Source organism: Durio zibethinus, chromosome 19 (assembly GCF_047325235.1).
Source record: "Durio zibethinus cultivar Kanyao isolate XHJ-2024 chromosome 19, ASM4732523v1, whole genome shotgun sequence".
In the NCBI taxonomy this organism is placed as follows: domain Eukaryota; kingdom Viridiplantae; phylum Streptophyta; class Magnoliopsida; order Malvales; family Malvaceae; genus Durio; species Durio zibethinus.
In genome coordinates this window covers 3,730,151-3,756,534 of record NC_143180.1, presented here as the reverse complement: position 1 = coordinate 3,756,534, position 26,384 = coordinate 3,730,151, and the positions used below count along the sequence as shown (strand labels likewise).

Genomic DNA, 26,384 nt, shown 5'->3' with positions numbered 1-26,384 from the left:
AGTGCAGAAATATACAAATGAAAAATATGCACTAAGATTTGAAATATCTACAGAGAAGCAAACATTACCAAAAAAAGAAAAAACCCGTACCATATACTTACAGTTGATTCCCTATCTTTAGTACTACGAACTAGTATTATTACTGTCCAATGAACGAACAAACAATTATGGATATGAGCATTATATCGGTTTTCAAGTCAAAAATTACAGACAAGCAAAGCTACTACTCTCCTGAATTGCCAATGTAAATGAAAAATTATCGACTAGAGGCCAATGAATGAAGAATTAGAGGCAACAAAAATTAAGGATATGTATGCAGGTATTAACATGACAAACTGGCAATAGTCTCACTTCTTATCTTGAACTTGGACGCTGTTCGCGTCCTTGCCATTCGTTTCCTTGGCATAAATGTCTTTCTGCTCGATTTCAGTATTCTGACCCTCATTAGAGGGCTTCCCATCATTTGGCACATCAGCATTAATGGGTTTTCCCTGTTTTGTTCAATAAATCTTATTAACAATCTGACATCTTTCTTGATCGCTCATTTCTTAGTTGTCCCGATTGTAAGCCAGCCCAACAGCTTAATCGAGTAGAGCCATCATCTGATGATCCCACAACTTATAAGAATGTAAATGTGTGAAAACTAACCTTGTTTCTGTCACGCCAGCCAAGTCCAAATGGTCGAGAAAGTAAACCAATCTTCCGGGTAGGGATTTCTTGTTGGGGCTCTTGATTGCTGCATGATGGTGAATCTGGATGTGATGATCTGCAAACTTATATTTATTAGAAGGGAGAAACCGATCCAGAAGCATGATGAGCAGAAAAATAAAATAGAAGCTCGCAACATCTTTACATAGAGATGATGTGCTGAAGATTAAAGCATTTCTTCCAGTTCTTAGTTAAGTGCTGGCGGTAAGAGGGCAGATAATAAAAAGGGAGACTAAAAATAGGTATTGGGAAGAACATAGCTTTTGAATGGCATTGCAAGAAATATAAAAAACACACACACAATTTATTGAGTCATCCCCATACCCCCCCCCCCCCCCCTCTCCCAACATATATAAACACCCAACACAACTAAAAATGTTTCACCCAAGCATAAAAGGTTTGAAATTGGCAAAAGGTTGACTAAGCACCGTGGAGAAGGTTGAACTTTATTTTGTCCAGACTGGTACTGTAAGGTAGCCTCCAACATTGATTCTGCCATTACCACTCTTTTCTCCATTTCGGCAAGCGAAGCAATGGCCTCTTCATACTTTTCCTGCATTAACATAAAAGTTACAGCCAAAGCAGAGATGGAGCCTAATAAAAATACAAATAATAATAATATTTGCATATTTCTCCCCAGAAAAAAGATTAAGAACTCAAAACAATGTTAGTTCCATAAGTAAGGTTTGTTTGAGGGGAAACTTTTTATAGGGAAATGGAAAAGAGCATATTCTAGCAAATTTTCTATGCTAGAGTACATAAGTAACATTTTTTTGAGTAAAGCCCCAGAGTTTGATTAATAACAGCTTGACAGGCAACTAAAATATTTTCTTGTTTGCAATGATTTTTTTCGCGAAATCAATAGATGCATTTAAGACATTCTTCCCCTGCCTGCAGTATTTTGAAAAAGATAATTTGTTTCTAGTGATAAGTGATTAAAAGACCTATAGTTTTCAAACCATTATCATAAGGCCAAATGAATATTATTGTTAATTTCAACTCAAGAACCAAAGGAAAAATTGCTGCCAGCAAATATTTACTGATGACAGTTGCAAAGCAAAACGAGAGCTTTGATCACAGTAAGTACTTGAAGCACTTGAGCAGCATATCTTTGTGCAGCTGCATCTTGTTCAGCAAATCTGCGAGCATCTTCTGTTACCCTTTGATCCTGCTCCACCCGCATTAGGACCTACAAAATGTGTGACAAATCTCATGATCTTCAAAACATTTATAACAAGTGAAGATGATAATCTTCCACTAATTAAACAAGACAAAAACAAATCAAACCTGAAGCATTGCATTTTCTTGTTCCTGCTTCTCAGAAAGTGTCTTTCGAAGCTCAGCAACCTCTTGCTCTAATTGCTCCACCTAAAGATCAGAAACAGATATTAGTATTCAATATATTCCTCTGAAGCAAACACCTAGCAACTACCAAGTCAACGAAAAACCAAAAATCAAAGCATATAGATTACCAGCCAACTGTCTAGTGTCTATCACTGATTCACGCATGAGTCATGACAACCAGAAACACAGGTCTTTGCAAGTTATGGTAATAACATAAATCAAGTTATATATTCTGTAGTAGCTAAAGGTAGAATGCACATCTAGAATCCAAATACAGTTCCATTAAGAGGGCCAAGGTGGCAGGTAAAAGGAAGAAAAATAAGTTGCAAGCAAGGGAATGACTTGTAGTTTAGTAATGGTTCTAAGAAAAAGTTAGAAAATCGACCATAAAATTTGGGCAAGGAAAAATGGAAAACATGCAAGAACAACAATTATAAATTTATATTCACGTCAAAGGAATTTCCAGTAACGAAGATATTCCAGTTTACCCGAGCACTCAATTCACGTCGATTATCCTGCTTAACCATTTCCATCAAAGCCGTCTCCAGCTCCTCAGATCTGACACAAATGAGACAGGAAGATTATCAGTGTCATATTCATCGGGGGTTATTTTGGCAGAAGAATTATTTTAAAACAGATAAGCCAAGAATTCCAGCATAAAATGCAAAGATTAAGTAGTCAAAGATATCCAATTTATAAACCATTGTAACGTAGCTAAGATACGTCCATGTATAAGAGAGGTAAAGAGCAAGTGAGTAACAAATATGTGACCAACAAAATAAATTACACGGTCTCCATTACAGTCTATAGCAAACAGAAGATTGCAAAACATGAAAACCATAGAGATGATAAAAATTATTAACCTGAGGACAGCTGATCTTTTCTCTTCCAGCAACCTGCACAACTCAACCTTTAACCACACAACCTGCACATGATTGTTTATAAGAAATTAAGAATATAAGAACATCATAAAACAGGCCAACAAAATGTCATGCATGAACACCAGCAAGTGAAGAATACAATTGAGTACGATTTATAGACTCCTAATATCTTCAATTTGCCAGTGCCTATTACTCCATATAAATCCAACAAGTGACATCCCTTAACATTTGGTTTAGGCCAAAAAATATTAGTGTGACTCATGTTAATCAAGGTGGAAAGTTTCAGTGTATATGAAATCAATGCAACAAATCCACACAGGCAGATAAATGGATTGTCATTTAAAGTTTATAACACATGGCAAAATAATAGTCCTCATATGAATTCCAGGATCAATTAGAAATTTCACTAGACAGCTTTTGCAAATAATTTTTCTGACTCTAAGAAATCCAACACTAGAAAGAGAGCTTATGCCATAATCTCACATATGCATGCAGTATGAAAAATAGAAGAATTATTTAACTAACTAAACCCTAGATCCAACCAAAAATGATTGGCAACATAAATCCTTCGGAACCTCATTTTAAGGCAATATCTTCTGTTAAATCTTGGACCATTATATCCATTGTTTGGTCAATAACATATTAAACTAGAAAAATAAAACTCAGGATATAAGAGTAGAATACAACATCACATTATTCAAATATCTATATATTTCTAATTTTCAGGGCAAACAAAACATATAAGTGGTCATGCAAAATAGGTCTATTCTACTGGATAAGGAAGAAAGATCATCCACTCACAGACAAAATGCAATATTAAACAATGAAATATGGTACTCATGAAAGGGAAAATGTATATGCAACCTGCTCTTGAAGATCTGGAACAGCATCCAACTCAGCATCTCGTGTCAGACTAATAAGAACTTCGTCCGCATTCGTTGATCCAGATTCGGAACAAGAGAGATCCCCATTTGTTTGTGAATCAACCAGTCGTCCTGTCTTATTTGGTTCCGTAAGCATCGACTTGGGATCATGCTTAAAATTATATAGCTTAGATGCCAGGCCCTGAGAATCCCTCCAAGCTTGAAGCCCCTTTGATCTTTCCTCAACTGCAGCTATTACAGCTGACCGATGCTTCTCTCTTAACTCACATAATCTTTTTTCATTTACATTTTGGTAACCCATACAAGCTGTCAATACAAGTTGACTGCTATCAAATGTTGAGCCGGCCAATGACTGTAGCAAAGTAATTGCATCACCTGCATCCTTAGTTGTAACCAGTGCAGGACCTGTAAGAAAATTAAGTTAAATTTTGTAGATTAAACAGCTCATTTGTAACTATTTTCAGGCTTCAAGTACCTAAGATATCATAAAAGTCAAAACACTCGTGTGTCTTTTACACCATACCATACAACTCCATTAAAGCAAGTGCTGTCCTAAAAAGCATGACGCGGTTTCCTTCATACAGGAGTACATCCCAGACTCGAAGTACTGTAAGGAGAAATCCATCAGGAAGCTTATAATTAAGCACTGGTTATTCCAAGTGTTAAGTGAGTGCAACATCACTAAACTAGCAACAAAGGCACCAACCATAAGAAAAAATGTCAAATAGTGTGATAAATTGTTCAACTAGTTAAATATTGCTAAAAGACAGCATGAAACCTAACCAGTTTCCCATGGAAGCATGTTCATAAAAATGGAAAGGAACCATGGTCCAGAAACCCATGCAACTTGCACTCCCAGGTAATCTAGATGATTGACTGCAATAAAGACAAAAATGTCAATCATAAACTGCCAAAAAAAGGCAATGAAAAGAGAACATCTGGGAAATTTCAAACACAAAAAAGAACAAATATTGAAAAAACAAACCCAGTTTGGGAAATCTCTCGCGCACCAACACCTCAAAAACAAGTTGGTCGACCTAACAAAAGGCCACAAGTTACCAGGAAGGTTATCTAAAGCATAATTATTCCATCAACCACTTTGTTGTTCTCATTTAGGAGAAAGCAGATGGTGGTAATCAACCAACAAGGAGAAAAAGAGTTATGCAAAATATTACCTGAGACTCAATCATTTCCTCCGAGTAATAGCCATCAAAATAGTCATCAATAATGCCCATCAAAGTCCTGAAATGTATACCAGAACTTAGAAGAATATAAAGCCAATCTTGAACTTATTTTTTAAAATTAAAGGATAAACCCCACATAAACCCCATATGGTTTGATGCTTTCCCACATACCACCCCTGTACTTTTTTTCCCATTTAACACCCTGAGGTCCTATTTCGTTCCCACAAGGGGTTACGTTGTTAATATTTCACATTTTTATCACATGCCCAAATTAATTAACTTGAAATTTCAATTATACCCTCTCTTTATTATGGATCTATTTTCATTTTTCTTCTCTTTCTTCATGTATGTTTCTCTCTTTTTCTTTTTCTTTTTTTTTTTCCAGAATATCTTCCCATTAACCTCTTATCCTCTCCAACAACCAGCCTCTCCAAAAAGTCTAGATTCGTTTCCATTTATTTTCTTTCCGGTTGAATCATATTATTGACTGTTATTTTTTGTCTTAAATTTGTGATTGATCTTTTTATATTTTAAGGTTCAAGATTTTAGTTTTCAAAGGTTTAATGACAATTTTGAAAATTTAAATTAAAGAAGGGGATTTTTGTGTCATTTCCTAAATATGTTAAAGCCATAACCCCCTATGGGAACGGAATAAGACCTCAGGGTGTTAAATGGGAAAAAAAGTACAGGGGTGATAAGTGGGAAAACGTTAAACCATACGGGATGTATGTGAGGTTTACCCAAAATTAAATGATACCATGCTTGCCAGTTGCCACTAAAAAATAGAGAATCCCACCAAATAAACAAGATAAGAAAACATGCAAATCATGTTCCAGCAACAAAATATGCTCGAATTTGTAACCTTAAAAAATGAATTTAATAGATGGAACAAGGAATACTGGATTTGCAAGGAATTTTCTCAACTGAGTATCCAAACTTACCAGAAGGCATTTTCTTCAGGCATCAAGAGGAGTAACAAGGCAGCAAAAAAATTCATGGCCTGCATGAGAAAAACCAAAGCTTGATTATAGCTAACATATTTCTGAATACTGCAAGCATAACGATGGCTAACATATTTCTGAACCTATTACCTGACAGTACCCAACAGAGGGATTATGTCGAGCATAGGCTGTAAGCAACCGTCTCAAAGCATTTCTACCATCATCATCCAGAGCAGGGTGACCTGGGAATGTTCGGGGCAAATCCTGTTTTTAAAACCACTAATCAGTTAGTAAACTCAATAATAACACCAAACAAAAAGTAGCAGGAGCTGCTGAAGAAACTAAATACAGAAATCAGAAAACTGCACAGGTAACAACCTTCTCAATCTGCCCCTTCCATTTCTCAGGCCCACATAGGGACTTTGTGAATAAACCCTTACTATCTGACTGGAAGCTCTGTTGTTCAGTGTTGTTGCCAGAGTTAGTTTCATTAGCAAGCAGATCCTGGTAATAATTCTCCACTCGACGTGTCGTCACACCAACAAAGGCTTGCCAAAGCTGTAATGAACAAGTTCATGAGTGAGAGAGAAAGAGAGAAAGAGAGAGAGAGAGAGAGAGGAAGAGAAAGAGTGTGGAAAATCAAAAGAGAATGATGACATCAAATAAAATACCTCTCCCCTAAGAGCCATAGGCACTCCACCACGAACAAGAACTTCCAACTCTTCTTTCCAGGGAAATAAAGGTTCTGTTGGAGCTGCATTGGCAGCAGCATCAGCACCTGTTGTGGTACTCACACTGTCACTGGTAGGGGCATCCTGAACTGCGTCAGATCTCTCTGCATCATAAAATTCATCCTCAGAATCCTCCTCTGATGCCCCCTTTGGGATTCTACCAGCTTCAGTAGGAGTTAACAGCTTCCCTCGACAGGTTTCTTGCTCATTTTTTGATAAACTGCCTTTCTTCTTTACACGACTACTCATCATATCTTCAATGGCCCGAAGGGACGGTCTAATTTCAGTCCATATTTGGATCTGATGAACTCTTTTCTCCGGTGCAGACTGTACCTTCTGTTTTTCTGTATCATTGTCAGACAGACTATCAGAATCAGCCTTCTTTTCACATATATCATCTCCCACAGCTCCCTCCTGTACTTCATTGTTCCATTCGTCTGCAACTTCAGTATGTGAGGCCTCCTTGCCTTCCTCTGAAGGTATTCCATTGATAGGCAATTGAGCAGACTCGGCTTGGCGTTCCAAGAAATCATTCCACCTATCTGATCTTTCCTCCTCTTCTTCCTAAAGTCATGGAAATAGACAGGATATAACCTTTATTCTTCTTAGTTGAGATTATTTCCTTTGATCTCCATTCAGTTGCCCAGAAATTAGTCAAAGAAAATAAATCAAAGTTCTGAATTATAGAAATTGTTATCATTCAGGACCAGTAACAATGTGGAAGAGAGAGAGGTTGAGAAAGAAAAAGAGAAGAAGGATTAAAGGAAATATGTCAAGTCTTAACAGAATTTATTGGCTTAAGTTAGTCTGTTGTTTCAGAGAATAACTCTATGACACATTATCACCCATTTCTGTACTAAGTGAGAGAGTGAGACACATTATTCAACATTCAGCATGATATATGAGATGGCATTTTATCATCATTTTCTTTTTCGTCAGCAGCTGAAAGAAGGTGATGAGCTTAAAATAAAAGGCAATAATAAACGCAGAGATAGTCAAGAAAAATACCTTGTAGATATTAGCATATTCTTGGTATCTTTGCACATGCTGAGGTCTCACCGCAAATCCATATGCATCCCTGTCAACAATAAATGCTTTAATAACCCCCAAAAGTTCAACAAAATCTTCACATTAACAATATATAATTCCATGAAAGAAAAGCTCAAACAAAGATTGCAAATTTCCACAACATTCTAAGCAAAAACTAGCTTAAAATTAAAATTACTTGCCATATTAACCTAAACTTATCAAATTCAAATCAATACAACTCATTGCGAAATAAAATCTACAGCAAGAAATACGAAGCCAAACTAAAAGCGAAATGGCATGTAATTTAATTGAAATACAACTCAAATTACCTGCAATCTTCCTCCAAACATTGCCTAGTTACACTAGACAACAACATATCCTAGTCCAACCTAAACTACTTTGATTTCTATCATCACTCATTTTCCACTCAATTTGCTCAAAAATCAAACCACATTCCATTAAAAAATTCAATGAAAGATCACTGAATTAAACAATGTTCTCAGCAAAAACTAACTTAAATCTCTAGCAACCAGCCACCACATTCGTCAATTACTAAACTAAATTATGATCAAATTCAATAAGATCTTGATCACGAAAAATTTAACTCAAATGCATCAAAGTAAAAGAAGAAAAAAAGAAAAATTCAATCAAAATCGAGCTTGAATTTACCTGCAATAGGCTTCCAAAGATTGCCAAAGTTACACTTGAAAACAACATATGCTCATATTTTCCACTCAAATTTGTTCAAAGAATTAAATCACATTTCACATTGTCAAATCCAAATCAAGAATCCATAAATGAAAATTTCAAGAATCACGGATAAAAAATTCGAAGTCAAAACCAGTCAAATAAATTTACAGAAAATAAGAAAAAAAAAAAAGATCTGATCAAAATTGACAAGGATCAGAGAGAGAAATCAAAGGGACGCGTGGCGAGAAGAGCGTACCTCTTGTGTTCGAATGTTATAAGGGGATTTACGGCTTTGGCGGCTGTTATAACGGTAGTGGCGGAGGATCTCATTTGGTGTGGGTGAGGTGGATCGATTTGATTGGTCTGTGAGATTTTGAGGTCGGAGACGAAGAAGAGTATCTTTCGGAGATTTGTCTGTTTTGGTTGAATTTCTGCAACGGAAAAACAATGGAAGAGAAATAAAAGGAAATGAGAGAGAGAGAGAGAGAGAGAGAGAGAGAGAGAGAGGGAGTTTCGGTTCCGTTGTTTGGTAGAAGGGAACTGAGGGAGTGAGAGAGAGAGGACAGTGATGGGAAGGCCGGCACATGCAAAAGGGCGATAACGAGATTAGCGTCACATTATCACCATATGGGTGATTTTCTGTCACGGAGTTCGAAGACGGAGAAAGGCAGGATTCGGCAAATCTTTTAACCAGAAAAATAAAAATAAAAATAAAAATAAAAATAAAAATAAAAATAAAAATAAAAATAAATACAATAGTTGAATCTTAAAAGGACTAAAATAGAAACAATCATAATTATAGCTAAAATATAGTTACGTAGTGTATAAATAATTAAACTACTAAAGTGCATATTACCCTAAATTTCATTAATATGTAAAGTTTATTTTATTATATTACTTCCTTCATTTTTTTTAATGTTATTGATTTTTATGAAATTAAAAAATTTTGATTTTAATAATTTAATATTAAAATTTAAATTTTATAATTTTTAATGCAAAAAATAAAAAATATTTAATTTTAAGAAATTTTTAAAAATAAATAAATAATGAGACAAAGAAGGTATATATGTATGCTAAATTCAATTATTTAGGAGACTAGCGAAAAGAAAAAAAATGAATTAAGTTACACGTAGAAAGTTATTGAATAGTAATTTTAGAATAAAATGCATAAATTATTAGTATATATTATATAACAAATGAGTTAAAATTAAAAAAAAATCATATAAAATGATCGTAGATTTTGGATACAATTCACTTTTACTATTAATTCAAAATTCACTCTTAGTATTAATTTTATCAATAAATTATTGATTTAATTTGTTAATATTTATTTTTATTGACGAAAAGATCTTAAATTCGAATCACATCGATGATCATTTATTTGAATCATCTTGAATACATGATTTACAGTCACTTATTTTAAATTATAACACATCTTATCATAAGTTGAGAGATTAAATAATTTATTTACTTTTAAATTTTTTTACCAAAAAAATTTATAATTTTATTTTGTATATTTTCTTTTTTTTCGTCAATAAAAAATTATTTTATGTCTTTTAAGAGTTTATATGATGTATAAAATAGTATTATGAAGTTGTTTTTTTTTTATTTTTAGGATAAAAGTGATGGTTAAAATTTTTTATTTCTTAATTAATATAATAGAGATAAATAATCACCAAAATGAAATGAAAGTTTTTGTATATTGTTATTTTGTCCTTTTTTTTACTCAAAAAATAATTAGGCAAAGTGTCGGCAATGAAAATATTTACTTGAAAATAAAATGTTCTTGTCAAAGTTTTTTTTTTTTTTTTAAATAAAATAATGTCAATGTTAGAAATCACCGTCAGAATAGTTATTGCACTGAAAAGAAGTGGGGTCTGCGATAACATGTAGGCCCATGACCATGAATCTTACTACGGATACTAACAAAAAAGTTACGCTTTTTGCCTTTTCTTTTTCTCATGCCATTATTAAAAGAGGATAAACTAAATTCTTTTTTTTTCCTTTTTGCAACATTATTTTTATGTTTTTACAAATCGAGACAAAACCCTTTTTTTATTATAATTTTTTTTTATTCTAGTAAAGAAATGTCTTTTATTCAAGTAAATTAAATCGATTTAGCATGTCAATAGTTTTAAACTTTAAATTAACAATTTATTATGATATGATCTTAGTGATTTTCGTCTTTTAAAACAAGTCAATTGAATGAAATTAATGAGAGAATTTCAATGCATTGAAGAATATATATTACTTAATATAATAATATTAAATGCTCTTAATGCTTCCATTAGCAAAAACATTTTAAAAATAAAAATTTAATTAATCTTAGACAAATATCAATAAATATCCATAAAATTGATAATCTTTTTATATTATTATTACTATTATAAAAAGAATGCGTTGATAAATTTGATGTGCTTTCTATCTTTTTGTCAAAATAAGACACTTGCCACCACTATGGTTATTATTGTTATTATTATCTAATTGGGCAAGTTTAAATTCATGGGTGGATAAGAGACAATCATTCAGTTTTGCACACTTTTAAAGGAAAAGGTCTAGAAATACTCAATACTTTCACTAATTAACCTAATCAAAGTCACATGCCAACCCTTTTGGCATAAATAGACCTATTTAAAAATTAAGTTATTTGCTCAAATTTAAAGAAATGTTTTAAATTTTGAGAGAATGTAAATAAAAAAAAATAAAAGTTATTAAATAAATTTAAGTATAAATTTTTAAATTTATTCAAATTTTGAGTCAAATCTTAAATAAAATATTTAAAACTCAAACTCTACTCATCTTGACCTTAATTTACATATATATAAATTATATATACATATGAATTATATATAAATTAATTCACATATATAAAAATTAAAAATAAAAGTAATTTGTATATAATTTTTATTTTTAATATATATAAATCAAATATAATTTCATTAAATTTAATTTAATAATATTTTTTAAAATTTTTATTATATAAATTAAGTTTAATGGATGATTTTAATTTTTTTTTATTTTGATCGAACTTGAGAAATATTTAAAATTCAAAATTTTAGATTAGATCATATTTGAGTAAATATATAAATTATTAACATCAAATCTAAGTCCTGCCCGTACACGATACAACCTAGTCCATAAACACCTCTAGATATAAACAACATTGTCCGTTTTATACTTTTTTAATGTGAACATATCATCATTTATAATTCAACATTAATTAGAATTCATTAAAAAATCTAAAAAATCATATAAAATTTACACTTCAAATAATGAATCTTAACGTAAATTTTTATTATAATTAATTAATTAATTATAAAATTAAAAAAATTTATAAATGATATGCTATATTTTTAACAAGTTTAGATGGCCATCAAACCGATAAGGATATCTTAGTTGGGAAGTGTTTGGGCTCAATTTCAAGAGTATAGACTATTAGGCCTATTAGGTTTAAGACGGTTTTTCATATGGATTGGCCTCATTGGACAATGCCAGACTGACCCACTTTAAGGAACAAAGAAATATTAAATAATTTAAAAAAGAAAAAGAAAAAGAATAATATAAAGGCATCAAGGTAGGCAACGAGAGCGGAATTCTCGAAGGGACCAAAAGTCGGCAGACATGAGGGATGTGAAGCTCTAACTCCATAAATAACCTTAATCTCACGTAAATGGAAAAAAATTAGAACCCAGAAAAGGAAAAAAGGAAGTCCAAAATGTTAGGGCTGAAACTGAGCCTGGCGGCCTCAATCTACGTGAAGCCAAGCAAATTGGTCCGAACCATAACCACCACCACCACCGCCACCACCCGGGCTCCACCCTCACTCCAACTAACGCGGCGCATGATAGCCCCTTTCTCACCCTCGGCCCAATTTAGCATTCCCAATAAAAACCTACTTCCTTTTAGTAGGTTCGCCTTTCCCAACTGTTTCTCCTCCTCAGCAAACAATAAAGGAGCCTTTAACGAGTCGGGTTCCGGGTCTAACGGCATTATTGTGGATATGGATTCGGATTCCAAAACGTCGCCGTTGGTGCAACAACAAGAAGAACACCACCCTAAATTGTCTTCTCCTAATAATTCTTCTTCCCAAATTTTAACTTTGCCCACTGTTTTAACCCTGGGTCGTGTCGCCGCCGTGCCGTTGCTGGTTTTCAGTTAAGTTTCTTTTCTTGAATTTTCTTTATCAATATTTTAATTTAATATTTGTGAATTGTGATGTTAGATTTGGATTTATTTGACAATGCTTTTCAATTTTAATGTAATGCAATAAGGTTTTGTTGTTTCCTCCATTGTTTGGACCTTTAATTTTGATCTGTTTAATGTTTGGATAATAACTAAAGTTTCCATGGTTTTTCTTGTATATTTAGATCATATGTTTGTGATTTTGATGTCTGCTTGAGACGTAACATGCGTAACCATTATGGTTATGTTTAGGTCAGCCTGGTTTGCTTATCGAGTCTTGGCTCATGAATTATGTGTATGTCAGGGTATTTTGTTTGTAATTTCCGAGTCTCATCGAGTCATAATCTGATAACTCTGATATGTTTTTGGAAGTTACGGCTTTTATTTGTATTTGAAATCTCCGCACTCGTGAATTGTGATCAATGTTGATAGGGTGCAACCGTGCAATGTAATGTGGTTTAGTTGGTATAAGATATCTATGGATTGGTGTGCTTTTGAATTTTTAGTGGAAATTGCTAATTGCATTGCCAATGTGAAAACTTTGCGATCCAAGAGACTAATGAAATGGTTTTCTTTTTTCTCTTTAGCCTTTTATGTCGATAGTTGGTGGGGAAGGACTGCTACAACTAGCATATTTATTGCTGCTGCTATAACCGATTGGCTTGACGGGTACATTGCTCGGAAGGTATGCCCTCCACCACATGCCCTCGTTACATTGCAATGGAAGCCTTTCTTTTTCCTCTTGGTTTATAGTTACTATTTATAATTGATCTGAGTAAAATATTTATTATGTCTTTCAGATGAGGTTACGTTCTGTCTTTGGTGCATTTTTGGATCCAGTCGCTGACAAGGTCTGTTCTTTTTTCCTTTTTATTTTCTGAACTTTTAAGTGCTTCTTTTATACAGTTTAATTGCTAAAGTTATGTATTAACTTGTCTTAACCATTGAGCATTTCATCTGATAGCATGCCTGTTAATTGTAGCTTATGGTTGCTGCTACATTGGTCTTATTATGTTCAAGACCTTTGAATGTTGCTATGTTTGGGCAAGTGCCATGGATACTCATTGTACCGTCAATTGCCATTATCGGAAGGGAGGTAATATATACTATAGCCCATATTTTTCTATATGTTTATGAATTAGTTGTGCATATCTTAGAAATAGTTGGCAATTTATTTGTAGATAACTATGTCCGCCGTTAGGGAATGGGCTGCTTCTCAAAATAGTAAGCTTTTAGAGGTATGTTTCTCTCCCATGGATGTTAATCAACAACGTATTTTACTTCTAAATAAAAGGCTTTTTAGATGCTTTTTTTTTTCTCATAAGGATATGCTTAGGTTTTGGTTGTAGCTAATTTTAAGTTTGATACATATTATCAGGCTGTTGCGGTAAATAATCTGGGGAAGTGGAAAACTGCCACACAGATGGCTGCACTAACCATCCTTCTGGCTACACGAGATACCAGGTTTATTAAATTGCTTCCTTGACCAACATGAAAATGATAAATTCCAATAAGCCTGCTTGAATCATTCTTTTAGGATCTGACTGTTTCTTTTTTTTTTTTTCTTTTCTTTTCTATTTTTTCCCTTTATGCAGTCTCGGAGAACCTGGGGTTTTAGTAGCTTCAGGCGTTATCTTGCTTTATATTTCAGCGGGGCTTTCCATAATGTCATTAGCTGTGTATATGAGGAAGATATGGAAAGTATTACTAAAGTAGTTATCTCTACCTGTTGGGTTGCATTTGCTTGCAAATTTTTGGTGCTGACTGTTTGTGGCTGATCTCTCATGTTACTTCATGTTCTTTCTGACAAACATCTGCACACGCGTGAAGCTGGATTCTATATTTCACTGGATTGAGGAGAAAGTCCTTTCTTTCGAAGTTCACAACTATCAAAGTTTTTTCTAATTAACTGTTTTGGTGAGGGTAGTATTAATATATTTGTGGGCTGTTCCTATTTCATAAGTTTCAGAATATTTTTGGGTTGATATATTTGTGATGAGGGTTTAGAAGTTGGAATGAGGCATCTTCTATTTTTGTGGAGGATGCCGGGTCCTTAAAGTAAATTGAGTCCCAATAGAAGCACAATTTATGCTGTAATTTGCTACTGCAACTAGAGATGAAGAAACTCTTACCGTGCCATTGTAGTGTAAATGACTATTACTAGTCAAGTAGCTGCTTACAGCTTATACACAAGAATATTTGAGGCAGATCATATTATGTATAGCAAAATTTCATACCCTGTTTTATATTATGATGATGAATTGATTATAAAATTGATATCAGAAAACTCTCAAGTCCTTGAATCTTCAGCATGCAGCAGAGCAGGGCTATGCTTCCCCAGATTATTGAGCAGTTTCTATTCTTATTGGAAGGCTCTTGAGCAGAAAGCATCTTCGTCAAAAGCAATTGGATGTAGTTCTCTCTGTCACACTCTCCATGGTAAGTTGCCATTGCATTCGCATGTGATGCTTTTCTACATGCAGTAACTGATTGGATTGCAAGCATAACTACATTTTAATGATACTCTGATCAACTTTTGGCCATACACGAGAGATTTACATGCATATAGCTTCATAAAGAGAGATATGATTCTGGTTAATACTTCTTTCATTGTTTTTAATAATGGCATATCCTGAATTCTGTTGGACAAAGATAGTTGGTTGCCCACCCCTGCAGGCAAAAACGTCACAAATAAAACAACCATTTCAATCCAAGGGGAGTTCTTGTTATCGTAAGATTACATCAGTCATTATGCAAAACTGTTCTAATTTGTCTTTCTTTTCTCCTTTTTTGATTGGGGGAAGGAAGGATTTGAAGTGGAGAATACTAGAAGTACCATTGGAAATAACAGACTTGATACGATGATTTCATAGTAGGACAAACAGGGAATTCCGTTGTTCACAGTTCAGCCTGCAGAGTAGGACAAACAGGGAATACCTGTTGTTCAAAGCTGAGCCTGCAAAGGGAACAGGTTAGGGAAACTGAGAATTTTCGATACTGCTTAAGCTTTAAAAATGGAGTACCATGAAACGTATCTTGTAGCTCTCAACAAGTTCCTTTGGATCACGCCTGGTTTGTTTGTAACCCTCGTTTTTGTTCATCTCCTGCCAAGCATAGATTTACTATAAAAATCCATAAAAAAAAAAAAAAAAAACCCAAACTGGTACAACATTCCAGTCCGATAGATTAGAAAAGTCATTTCAACGTTGAACATGTTTTCTAGATTTAGACAAATAATATCTGGCAATACCTCAATCCAAGTTGCCAGTTTAGGCCTGCCAAGAGTAATGTCATACTTCTTCACTTCCAACAAAAAAGGCTGAAATCTTTCAATGAATGGAGCATAAGCCATATCCACCTGAAAACGACAGGAAACATTTTTTGTTCCATGTGATCAAAAGTGACTTCGTTCATGAAAAAATAGGCCAATGTTTAACACTCTACTTTCTGATACTAGAAAATTAAGAGCATATCGCCAACTGACTAGCAAAGCTGTAATTTTTATAAATCTGGAATTTAGTTTAATTGGTTTATGTAACCATTCTTAAGAGATTGCATTTAACAGGTCTGGGGATTAAATTTTGGAATTTGCAATTCCTTTTCTCTGTCTACGGGCTTCAAACTCCTCTTTGAAAAAATATACAATATCTGTGACAGACAAAAGATTCACTTACCAGACTAAACTGCCCAAGGAAGAAGGGTCCCTCAAACTTGGAAAGGGCTGTTTCAATGTAATCAAATGCGGCACCTAGTGCAGTTTATGGTTAAGGTTCACATAATATCATTTACATATTCCAAATGAAGAGAAATAAGAGTTGGACTCACCAGCTTCGTTTCCATCTCCTTTGAATGTAGAAGTCACTGTTTTATAGAATGAGTCAATGTAGGTGAACAACTCTTCAGCAAACTCTTTCTTGGCAGGATCCTGTCATATAGAGAATAAGCATGTAGAAAAAAACCTATGAAGCTAGCAAACAACTAATCAAGGAATTTAAAGAATTTACATCAGGGAAAAGTGAAGGCCCTTCAAAGTTACTATCTATATACTTGATCAATTCAAGACTCTCTCCTTTCACTTCGTTGTTGTGTTCCAATGCTGGCACCTGCACAGATCTCCCAATAACTTAGTGCAGAAAAGAAAATTGCAGAGTGTTAGTTCTCGGTCCTTTCACATTATTTTCTATTTTTTTTTTACAAAAAAAGACTGTAGCCCGAGGATAAAGGAGCAAGTTGCAGGCACTGGTATTTGAATCTCAGACATTTGAATGCCACCTCTTTAGGTTGATATTATGTACCAACCGAACTAAACTCCGAATTCATTCTCCATATATTTTATCATCTCATGTTTAATCTCCACATACCGCCATCTCCCTCTTTGGGTCATTATTTTGATGATCTTTTGTATGTCATGTCAGTTTTAGCGTATGCACTATCAGGTCAGTTCAGATAATGGTTTTAAGAAATTCCATTGAATGAAATTAAAAGTTGTTTTACCAAGTAATGTTTAAGAAAAATCCATGAACTTGAAATGCTACTTTATAACAGCCCTCATTTTTCTTATCCTTTTCTGAGAGATGCTCTTGTTAGCCATTGCCATCATTAGAAAACCCTCATTAGTAACGGCAATTTCGTTTCTACCGAGTGTTCTAGAAACAAATATAAAGAAATATGAATTCAAAACTTAACTCAGTTGACTCGTACAATCATTTTTAAAAGGTGACATCTAATAGGTCTATGAGGCGAATCTCAACACTTGCAACTCTTTCTTATATCCCCAGACTATGGCCTCTATGATACCCTAAACAAAAAATATTAAGAAAATATGCAACTATCTTATGTCATTGTCCACAGTGTTCAGACATCTCGTCAAGCATACCGCATGGTGCATAGATATGTGGCCTCACCTTGTTAGCCGGGTAGACTTTCTCCTTGTACCAAGCAGGCCTGTTCTTCAGATCAATTGGAACCAATTTTATCTTGTCCTGCAATCCCTGGTTTTCAAAATTGTAAACAATAAGGAAAGTGTTCAATCCAACATGTAAAATAACAAATGAGGCAAAATTAGTTTTGGCTTAGAGCTACATTTACAGTCCTGAACCCTATAATGAGAAGCAATAGGAACTTGGAAAAGATATGAAAACAGTTTTGAACATAAGACTTGAAGTTATGACTAAAGGCCTGAGAAAACAATAATTCCCTACTAAATCACAAAACTCTACACAGACTTGGCATTGCAGGATGAGAGAGTGCCTTTTGGGAGCCTTTTCTTATCATAGAGAGAGGAAGGGAAGAAGGAAGGGATAGGGGTGTAATCAAGTCGATACTGTTAAGCTTGAACCCAAAAACTCGAGACTCAAAGCTTGACTCAAGCTTCATTTTTCATGCTCAAGCTCAGTTTGTAATTTAGTTGGGTTGCTTGAACTCGGCTCAATAGAATCTAATAAGCCCGCTAAAATTATAAATATTGACATAATTATTATATTTTGTCATTTACTTATTATATAAAACAAAAGGCTCGATTAAACTCAATTAGACTTGTGAGCTTCTCGAGTCTGTATTAAATTGTTCGAACTAAATTTGACTCTTTACTCAAATAACTCAAGCTCAACTTTACAATAAATGAGTCTGAGTTTGAGTTTTTTCAAATCAGACCCGAATATCTCCTGAGCAATTTGACTTGTTTGCAACCCTAGAAAGAGGATCATTGAAGAAAACAAAAAATATTTGGCTAAAAGATGGGGCAGGGTAAATAACATATTTCACTTCCTTTCCTACTTTTCACAGGAACCAAATAAAGGATAAAACCAATAAAACCCCAGAAAAGGAGAAGAGTTATAGAGAAAACCTTGCAGTTCCGAGTAATCCAAACTCGCTGTGCATAGGGGCATGTATAAGATATATACAACCTTCAAATAACAGAATTCACATTGGTTGAAAAATCATATGAACATTTGAAACTAATCAAGAAACAAATTCAACTACAGAATGCTAAAATTTCAGTATTAGTTCAAGTAATTGAAGTAAAGTGAAGTAAATTTCTTACAAACCTTGTTGTTCCATCAAAGATTGGAGGTGGGTCTGAAGTGGAATCAAGAGCTGCTGGAAGAATCTCTTGGATATTTCTGTATGTAGAGAGTTAAATTAACTATCCTTGGTTTTAGAAATAAAATGTGGAACTGATTCTAGATTGAAATTGCAATGTTCTAACTTCTAAAAGCAATTAATTTGGCTAGACTACAAAGAAAAGACTGTCCATATTCATTTTGTCACTTCACCATTATTATTATTATTATTTTTGGTAATATGGTATGGTGTCTGATTATTGGTTAGAAATTTATTTGATGATTAAGTTTGTTTACAAGGAAATATAATTAGTGGATAAGAGTTCTTAGTTCATAGGAATTCTCGGTGATTAAATGATAGATTCTATAATCACTATGTAACTTTATGTGAATGGCTTGCAGATACGTGAAAAAGAGTTAAAAAAAAATCAAGTTGCATAGGATAAAAGATATTTCATAGGTTAAATATTAGGGAATTAGTTTGGCAAAATTCAATGGAATTTACCCTGAAGTTTCAGCTTTACCCCATTTTTTTTTTGCTACTTTCTGTTGTAAAACTCAAAACAAAACTAAGTGATGCTAACACCATTAAGTAAAAAAAAGAAGACAATTTATTACAAGACAGGAAAGCAGAAAACTATAACATACCCAGTTGCCATTGCTGGGGATAACCTGGTAGCTTTCTTTGTAACAGGCAATGGGCAAAATGGGAAGGGAGTTGGAAAGTGAAAAGAGAGAACTGCACGGACCAGGACAGATGAAGATGAACCTGTGGTTCTGGGTAAGATTCTTCTAATTTGATTGGAGGAGAATGGAGCTGTGTGAATTGGTGAACATGTCAAGGTTGAGGAGGAGGAACCAGGGCCAATGCCACAAGCATAGCATACTTTCAAAGCAGCCATGTCTTTGGGTTTTTTTTTTCTGCGACAAGTGTGTATTGTTGGTTGGTCGGATACTCCTTTCGGATAGTTATTTTCTGTCATATTGTTTAAATAAAAATGAAATTTGTTTATTTTATTTTTTGAAAAGAAAAAAAAATACTCCTCAGTGTCTGCGTTTGGATGAAATTAAAAATAATACTAAAAATTATTGTAATTAAGATTAAAAAAATTACGATAATTATAATTAAAAATAATTTATTAAAAATTTATATTAAATAAATTTTATTAAAATTGATATTTAAATTTAACTGATAACGAGATAAATTATACTGTAACAAACTATACTGTAACGCAAATAAAACTAAACTCCAAACCCCCGCTTAAGTTCACTGTAATTGTTCCATCACACATGTTAGATCAATGTCACATTTGATCAAACTTCTGCAACAGTTCATACGGTGCTACATTCATCTGCTGATATGATTCAAGTTGGGATGAAACTAGGAAGCTAGATCTCCATAGATGCTACATTCGGAGATATACCCGGAAGAGAGAAAACCTCTGGTTGTACTGGAGTCGCACTCCAGTAACAGATAAGACTACGACGCAACAGCAACAATTAGAATGAACCACAATAAAGATGTACTTGAATTTAGTGGCAGAATATAAAGCAATTCTTAAGGATAAATGGATGATACCATAGATGTCAACGAATTTATAGCTTTTCAATTATCATGCGTCAGTCACCAGAGTAAACTTCAAAGAATGATTCTCTCTTAGGCACTCTCTAACTGGTAACTGACATCTATAGATAATTCTATTATGGCTATAGGGAAACAAGTTCCGAAATTGCATGGCTATACATTGGAAACAAATCATTTTCAATCTCTTTTCTTTAAAAGGAAAAAGAAAAATGATTCTTCATACAAAAGGAGAGAATGGGGAGCAAATGATAAAGGTCTAGGACCTGTTGCATTAGCAGTTGCCAGTTCCGGAGACTCCTCCACCACCTCCTTGGATTGAAACCAGGGGTCCACGCCAGGAGCTGCGGCTTATCAGATGGGAATCCAGAAACAAAACAATCACTGTTATATCATCATGAAAATGCCTCCTCACTCCGCAGTCAATCTTTTCCAAGTCAGAGTATCGCATTTCTCTCTTCCTTGCTGCTTCGTGAAGTGCAGCTTTGACAAGTCTCCTGGCAATGCCCTGTGTAAGCATCTCTTATAAGTATATCCAGAAGCAACTTAATCACCAAAACATTGATTACTTCCCAGTCAACTCAACATATAACTCACGTATATGGAGAAGGAAAGAGAACAGAAAAGAAAAACCTTTAAAATGTTCTGGTCTAGTAATAATATGTTGGCAATTACATTAATTACATAATGTAAGAAAAGCCAGCAGCAGCTGCTTCAAGGACAAGGACCCATTTTCTAGGTTGCAGAGGATAAACATGTAGTTGACTGTATAGAGAAGACAACACTACTCATCAATCACCTTCATTTGTTTATTACAGATTGGAAAGTGGGGGAAAGGAAAGGTCCGGAGTTCTTACGATTCTGATGGCATAAGAGCCATTTTGTTTTAGAACTCAATTGCGGGTGTAACCACAACAATATTAACCAGTTTAAATACATCAAAATAAAATCAAAAAAAGAATTCTTACATTACGTGGACAAGTGTTGACCATGTTAACTGCCTCCTGATTACTAAGGTGTTCCCATAGACCATCTGATGCAAATATAAGAAACTGATCTTCAGGATGGAGTTTCCGTACTAATATTTCTGGCTCAGCTTGTAGGATTGGCTTATCAAATGATTCTGGAACTCTAAACTTTGGCAATAAAGGTTCTTTGTTGAATTCTGCCTTCTTTAGATAAGCATCACCAATGGATCTTGAAATCTGTCACATGATAAACTTTGGTCAATTGATTATCAATTTGCACATGCTTGTTGTGTAGATCATGCTAATTCTCTCTGTCAGATTGATAGTAATTCAAATGGCAATTCCCCTGAAGTGTTCCTTTGAAAGTCATGAAACATATTTCAATTCTCAAAATATCATATTCAGATCATATTTCATACATCTAAACATCACTTATGTTGTTAGTTAACCTGAAACCATTCCCATGAAGACTACAAAATCATCACTAAAGCAGGTGAATTATGAACTTAGAAATTCTTGAATTTATCTTTCCTCAACATTATCAATAAAACCCCTCTACATCCCAAAGTAAGTTTTTACAATGATTACTGATCAAAACACAAAGCTGGTTCTCCTGGCAGTGCATGCAAGTATTCTCATCAAATGTTGTTATAAACAAGGGAACAATTTGGATTCTGGTATGGTTAGGGACGGCAATCAACCCCGTCCCCGACGGGTTCCGGCCCGACCCGACCCAATAGGGTCGGGTTTTTTTTTTTAATTTCGGTTTTCGGGTCGGGTTCGGGTATGCCTAAAACCCGACCCGACATTATATAAAAAATTATTTTTAAATTAATTATTTAATTATTTATTTATATATATTTATATAATGATATTTTTAAATATTTATATTTAAAAAATAATATTTTATATTTTAAAAAATAATATTTTATTAATTTCGGGTCGGGTCGGGTACGGTTTACATAATGTCGGGTCGGGTTCGGGTATAAAAAACGGGTAGGATTGGGTTCGGGTATGCTAAAGCATAATGTCGGGTCGGGTTCGGGGCAAGCAAAACCCACCCCGAACCCGACCCGATGCCATCCCTAGGTATAGTCCATATCAAAGATATAAATGAATGAATAATTAACTAATAAATAATCTCGGGATTGCTTCTTAGATGGTAAAGGGATTAGATAGGGTCAGGATTGCTTTGGATCATACATCTATATTGAAAGCAAGAATTTATAAATAGCACTATGATGGTTTACTAAGAAAATAAACATAGAAACTGATAACAATTCAGGTAGCAGTTCTCCTATGGAAACCTAAAATGAAGTAAAATATTCCAAATTCTGGAACCAAGTAGAAATTGAAAAAGACTAACACCCTAGTTGGTATGTGCTGAACTATAAATCTATAAAACAGGCTGGATATTGGAATGAGAAAGTAATTGACCAACTTTTATCAATTTAAAGTGGTTGCATCAATGTCTTGAAAAGAAATGTTATAGAAGAAAAAACGGTAACAACAAACTATCAACAAAAAAATAGAATTATTCCAAAGACACAATAAATTACCTGTATTATACCCTTCACGCGCCATACTTGGTGCTTGAGGACCACAACCTGTGGATCATTAGGATGCAATGATCGCAACTCCTCCCGTACGGATTCAACATTAGCATTGTGCTCAGATGACAACTGAACTGCTTTTACCTCTTTAAAGTCTTTTTCCAGTCTTCCTAAGACCACTCGAGAATCTCCTGCATTTGCAATGTATAGCAGTCCACCACAAATTATTCCTACCAAACAACATGAACCAGCAGAAGCAATTAGTGGCTTACTTAGCCACAGCTTCTTGACATGAGTAAGAAAATCCTCTTCGGTTGCCAAAAAAGCTTTGTTGATTACATCAGCTGACATTCCATGATTCTCAGTTGTAAACTCTGCACCATTAATAGCTGTCGAGTCAGTAAAAATATGCATTAGCTATCAAAAATTGGAAACTAGAACTATAGGCAAAAGAAATTTGATGGAGAGAGGTAGGAAAAGAGGATCAGAGTTGAGTCCAAATTTGACATTTGTTGCTTGTAAACTATGGAAATGGAGAATATGAAGAGAAATAGACAGATCCTCAAGCTCCAAAAAACATATCGACAACTTAACTTTTGAAACTCTTAAGACCTTTGCAGTGAGCAGGCATGACTTGAGACTATAGCACAAACTTCAGGAACATATAGTTCAGTTACCCAAGTTCTAGGTTCCCGAATATGCAAAAAAAACTAAATTATCTTCCATTTCTTCAGAAACCATAAAGTAGCAAACTTTTTTTTTTTTTGAAGATTACTCCCATCCAGTTCAACAATGTGCAAAATCTTCTCTATGTATATCATCAACAGTAACCAAAACCCATTCCAAATCTGACTTTTAAGACTGCAATGAAAATATAAATGCTTGTTAAATTGTGAAGTTCCATCCTCACTGCCTCACTCAAACATGCCTACTTCAACTTCATTGGTCCTTCTTTAAGGTGCATGATCCAGCTTTAAATATCTCATGACTATCAAATATGAAGTTTCCAAGACAACCAAAGGAAACAAGCCAAGATGTCACTCATCAAACATCAAAATACATCCAAATTTAAAGAGACAAATAACAAATTATGATTCAATTCAATAAACAGGAGAAACAATAACATACTCTTGATATAGCCAAAAAGGTGTTCATTTATGAACTTAGCAGCTTCTGGACCACCATGACCATCATAAATTCCAACAAATGTCCCATGAGGCCCTGATTCAAATGAGCTCAATGGACCTGATTCAAGTTGGCTATGGTCTTCCAATAGATTGTTTGCTTGAATTACTGCCATTGAAAACTCACCATTAACATGTTTTCCTGAATCTTTGTACCACAACAATCCATCAACCCTACCATTAGCATCCCCAACTCTACTAGAATTTTCACCCTCAACAGAAGGCCTCCAGCAGGACACAATTCGCATTAATACTGCTGTTACCATGACTTACATATTCTCACCCAAATGACCCAGCAATCAAATTGTTCATAAAATCAATACTGGAAACTCTATTGACCCTAAATATTTGCTCTGGCTTCCGCTCAATTTCCAAACCCGCAACAGAAGTTTCAGAAATCAAACACACATTGATAAATGCAGACAACATTAATCTGCACAGTTGCAATAGAATGATATTAAAAAACCTTCATTTTAATCCCATAAACTGCACGATTCTAGACAAATCTTACAGACAGGCATTACTAACAGCAGCATAAAGTGGTTATTCACATAAAACTGCAATGAATTCAGAGCACAAAATAAGAATCTAGGCACAATCAATATATTTATGCTTTTGGAGATCCAACAAACCAATACGAATGCCCCCAAAATGCACAAAATGAACAAGAAACTCCAAGACTAGAATTCCAAATAGTCAACGTCTGCATGCATTAAAATGGAAAAAGATTGACTGGCATGTCTAGAACTTCAAAAATATAGCTCCAGATAAATTTTAAAAAAATTCAGACACTAATAAATCTATACCTTAAATTAATCAAACAAAAGACAAGAACTTGAAACCATGAACAGAATTCCACATTGTCAATCTCAGCATGCATTAAAATGAAACAAATTGATGGGTTTGACTAAAAATTACAAAAAAGAAAAAAAAAATTTAGAATAAAATAAAAAATTTTCAAACACCAATCAATTTCTACAACATCGATTGACTCGAAACCATGAATAAAATTTCATATTGTCACCTCTCTACATGCGTTAAAATTGAAACCCAGTGATGGGTATGTCTAGAAATACAAAGATATGAACTTTCGAACAAAATTAGAAACTTTCAGACACCTATCAATCTGTAGCTTCAAAGCATCAAACAAAACAATAACCAAATTGTATATAGCCAATCTTTTACAAGCATTAAAATGGAAAAAAAATTATGGGTATTTCCAGAAATTGCAATAAAAAATAAAGAACTTTCGACAGACACCCATCATCTCAGAAACATCAAACAAAAATAAACACCTACATGACATAATTATTAAAAAAAAAAAGATCCAACAGAGATTTTCCTCTTACACACCTTATGAAACAATGAAGAATTTTGTATGATCTTTTCAGTTATAAGCCTGTCTAAGAAGACTCAAAAGACCCATTATTTTGAAGGATTGGATAAACAAAAACAATCAAATGGAAAAAAAAAAAAAAAGGAAGATTTTTAAGAATATTTTGAGACAAAACAAAACAAAGAAAAGAAGAGAAATTTGTAGAAAGTTTGATAGGTATAATTTTTAACAAAACAAATCTTGAGTTTTGGAAACCATCATAACAAGGAGGCTTCCTTTGTTGCCTTTTTTGTGGGTTTTTAGTTCATGGTTTTTGGGTTGGATTTTTTTTTTTTTACTTTTTATTTTGACTAAAATAATTTAAAAAATCCCTTAATTTTATCATTTTATTTAAATAAATTTTTATATTTTTATTACACACGCAAATAGACCATTAACTAAAAGTATTCAAATTTCGGTTTTAACTAAATAAATCAGTCGAACTAATTTAGTTCAATTAATTGATCTATCTTTAAATTAATTTCGATGAATTATTAAAAATGATTTTAAAAAAAGTTATAATTTTTTATTAATTCAATTCAAAAATTAAATTAATCATAATTTTAATCAAAATTTAATAAAATATATAAAATTATTTATTTCATTTCAAATTATTAAAAGATTTTAATTTGATAATTTAATTTTGAATATTTTTGTCAAAAAATTTTATTTAATTTATTTTACATATAAAAATTAAAATTAAAATTTAATTTAATATATTTTATTATTTGATTAATTAAAAAATTAACTGAACAAATCTAATTAATTTTGATGGGTTAATATTTGAAATTAAAAAATTTGATTCAATTAATAAAAATAAAATAACATAATTCAACTTAATTCCCATTAATCTTTACTTTACATTCAAATAATTTTTTAAATTTTAATTTGTATTTAAATAAATCCTTATTTTTTTATTTATATTTAAATAAACCCTTAACATAAATCAATATTTTGTTTGAAATAAAAATATATATGATAGAAATCAATGAATAAGGGTATATTTGAATACAATAAAAATATAAGGGTTTATGTAAGAAAAATAGTAAATTTCAAGGATTTTTTTAACATTTTATTTTTCTAATT

General features: G+C 33.4%; 5 protein-coding genes across 9 annotated transcripts; 2 read left to right on the top strand and 3 right to left on the bottom strand.

Annotated features, from left to right (window-relative positions):
- Positions 1 to 10: 10 nt before the first annotated feature.
- On the bottom strand, positions 11 to 9,051 carry LOC111310267 (uncharacterized). The gene is made up of 18 exons (XM_022909554.2): positions 8,649 to 9,051; positions 7,682 to 7,751; positions 6,614 to 7,237; positions 6,321 to 6,500; positions 6,093 to 6,206; positions 5,943 to 6,001; positions 4,993 to 5,059; positions 4,803 to 4,854; positions 4,601 to 4,693; positions 4,341 to 4,424; positions 3,798 to 4,222; positions 2,916 to 2,977; positions 2,541 to 2,610; positions 1,996 to 2,076; positions 1,796 to 1,897; positions 1,137 to 1,261; positions 649 to 766; positions 11 to 491 (listed from the first exon to the last, which is right to left on the bottom strand). Exons 1-18 carry the CDS (start codon positions 8,720 to 8,722, stop codon positions 348 to 350), a joined length of 2,544 nt encoding a protein of 847 aa, XP_022765289.2. The 5' UTR covers positions 8,723 to 9,051; the 3' UTR covers positions 11 to 347.
- Positions 9,052 to 11,976: 2,925 nt separating this feature from the next.
- Positions 11,977 to 14,810, top strand: LOC111310265 (CDP-diacylglycerol--glycerol-3-phosphate 3-phosphatidyltransferase 2-like). Its single transcript, XM_022909550.2, has 7 exons — positions 11,977 to 12,546; positions 13,162 to 13,259; positions 13,375 to 13,425; positions 13,557 to 13,670; positions 13,756 to 13,812; positions 13,953 to 14,038; positions 14,170 to 14,810. Exons 1-7 carry the CDS (start codon positions 12,108 to 12,110, stop codon positions 14,288 to 14,290), a joined length of 966 nt encoding a protein of 321 aa, XP_022765285.2. The 5' UTR covers positions 11,977 to 12,107; the 3' UTR covers positions 14,291 to 14,810.
- On the top strand, positions 14,725 to 19,468 carry LOC149513349 (uncharacterized). Its single transcript, XM_089748368.1, has 2 exons — positions 14,725 to 15,013; positions 19,331 to 19,468. The coding sequence occupies exons 1-2, from the start codon at positions 14,725 to 14,727 to the stop codon at positions 19,363 to 19,365; spliced, it is 324 nt and encodes a 107-aa protein (XP_089604494.1). The 3' UTR covers positions 19,366 to 19,468.
- Positions 15,164 to 19,621, bottom strand: LOC111310266 (glutathione S-transferase L3-like). Of its 2 annotated transcripts, XR_016330331.1 has the most exons (11): positions 19,285 to 19,621; positions 18,622 to 18,696; positions 18,420 to 18,480; positions 17,479 to 17,565; positions 16,579 to 16,677; positions 16,400 to 16,499; positions 16,249 to 16,322; positions 15,825 to 15,932; positions 15,598 to 15,678; positions 15,411 to 15,530; positions 15,164 to 15,244 (listed from the first exon to the last, which is right to left on the bottom strand). XR_016330331.1 is itself a non-coding variant. In XM_022909552.2 (10 exons), exons 1-10 carry the CDS (start codon positions 19,617 to 19,619, stop codon positions 15,519 to 15,521), a joined length of 1,032 nt encoding a protein of 343 aa, XP_022765287.2. In that variant the 5' UTR covers position 19,620; the 3' UTR covers positions 15,164 to 15,518. The 2 variants fall into 2 exon arrangements, 1 of the variants encoding a protein (XP_022765287.2); XM_022909552.2 differs by having other exon boundaries at positions 15,164 to 15,530; positions 19,285 to 19,620.
- Positions 19,622 to 20,219: 598 nt separating this feature from the next.
- Positions 20,220 to 25,611, bottom strand: LOC111310264 (putative protein phosphatase 2C 38). 4 transcript variants are annotated; one of them, XR_016330330.1, is made up of 6 exons: positions 25,277 to 25,532; positions 23,868 to 24,356; positions 22,746 to 23,113; positions 21,187 to 21,423; positions 20,852 to 20,983; positions 20,220 to 20,726 (listed from the first exon to the last, which is right to left on the bottom strand). XR_016330330.1 is itself a non-coding variant. In XM_022909546.2 (5 exons), the coding sequence occupies exons 2-5, from the start codon at positions 24,187 to 24,189 to the stop codon at positions 20,493 to 20,495; spliced, it is 1,161 nt and encodes a 386-aa protein (XP_022765281.2). In that variant the 5' UTR covers positions 24,190 to 24,356; positions 25,277 to 25,611; the 3' UTR covers positions 20,220 to 20,492. The 4 variants fall into 4 exon arrangements, 2 of the variants coding, with proteins under 2 accessions (XP_022765281.2, XP_022765278.2); XR_002692529.2 differs by having other exon boundaries at positions 20,590 to 20,726; positions 22,746 to 23,128; positions 25,277 to 25,488; XM_022909546.2 differs by lacking the exon at positions 20,852 to 20,983 and having other exon boundaries at positions 25,277 to 25,611.
- Positions 25,612 to 26,384: the final 773 nt, after the last annotated feature.

Excerpts from the sequence above, each read along its gene's own strand:
- LOC111310267 (XM_022909554.2), bottom strand. The coding sequence starts at position 8,722 with ATGAGATCCTCCGCCACTACCGTTATAACAGCCGCCAAAGCCGTAAAT. Across the intron at positions 4,855-4,992 it reads AGGAAATGATTGAGTCTCAG|GTCGACCAACTTGTTTTTGA; the intron begins GTAATATTTTGC and ends GCCTTTTGTTAG. Across the intron at positions 492-648 it reads GCTGGCGTGACAGAAACAAG|GGAAAACCCATTAATGCTGA; the intron begins GTTAGTTTTCAC and ends TGAACAAAACAG.
- LOC111310265 (XM_022909550.2), top strand. The coding sequence starts at position 12,108 with ATGTTAGGGCTGAAACTGAGCCTGGCGGCCTCAATCTACGTGAAGCCA. Across the intron at positions 13,671-13,755 it reads TTGCCATTATCGGAAGGGAG|ATAACTATGTCCGCCGTTAG; the intron begins GTAATATATACT and ends ATTTATTTGTAG. Across the intron at positions 13,813-13,952 it reads AAAATAGTAAGCTTTTAGAG|GCTGTTGCGGTAAATAATCT; the intron begins GTATGTTTCTCT and ends ACATATTATCAG.
- LOC149513349 (XM_089748368.1), top strand. The coding sequence starts at position 14,725 with ATGACTATTACTAGTCAAGTAGCTGCTTACAGCTTATACACAAGAATA. Across the intron at positions 15,014-19,330 it reads TCTCTGTCACACTCTCCATG|GCAATGGGCAAAATGGGAAG; the intron begins GTAAGTTGCCAT and ends TCTTTGTAACAG.
- LOC111310266 (XM_022909552.2), bottom strand. The coding sequence starts at position 19,619 with ATGACAGAAAATAACTATCCGAAAGGAGTATCCGACCAACCAACAATA. Across the intron at positions 18,481-18,621 it reads ATCTTTGATGGAACAACAAG|GTTGTATATATCTTATACAT; the intron begins GTTTGTAAGAAA and ends TGTTATTTGAAG. Across the intron at positions 17,566-18,419 it reads GGATTACTCGGAACTGCAAG|GGATTGCAGGACAAGATAAA; the intron begins GTTTTCTCTATA and ends TTTGAAAACCAG.
- LOC111310264 (XM_022909543.2), bottom strand. The coding sequence starts at position 24,189 with ATGGTAACAGCAGTATTAATGCGAATTGTGTCCTGCTGGAGGCCTTCT. Across the intron at positions 23,129-23,867 it reads CCTTTTTGGCTATATCAAGA|CTATTAATGGTGCAGAGTTT; the intron begins GTATGTTATTGT and ends CTGACTCGACAG. Across the intron at positions 21,424-22,745 it reads GCGTGAAGGGTATAATACAG|ATTTCAAGATCCATTGGTGA; the intron begins GTAATTTATTGT and ends ATCATGTGACAG.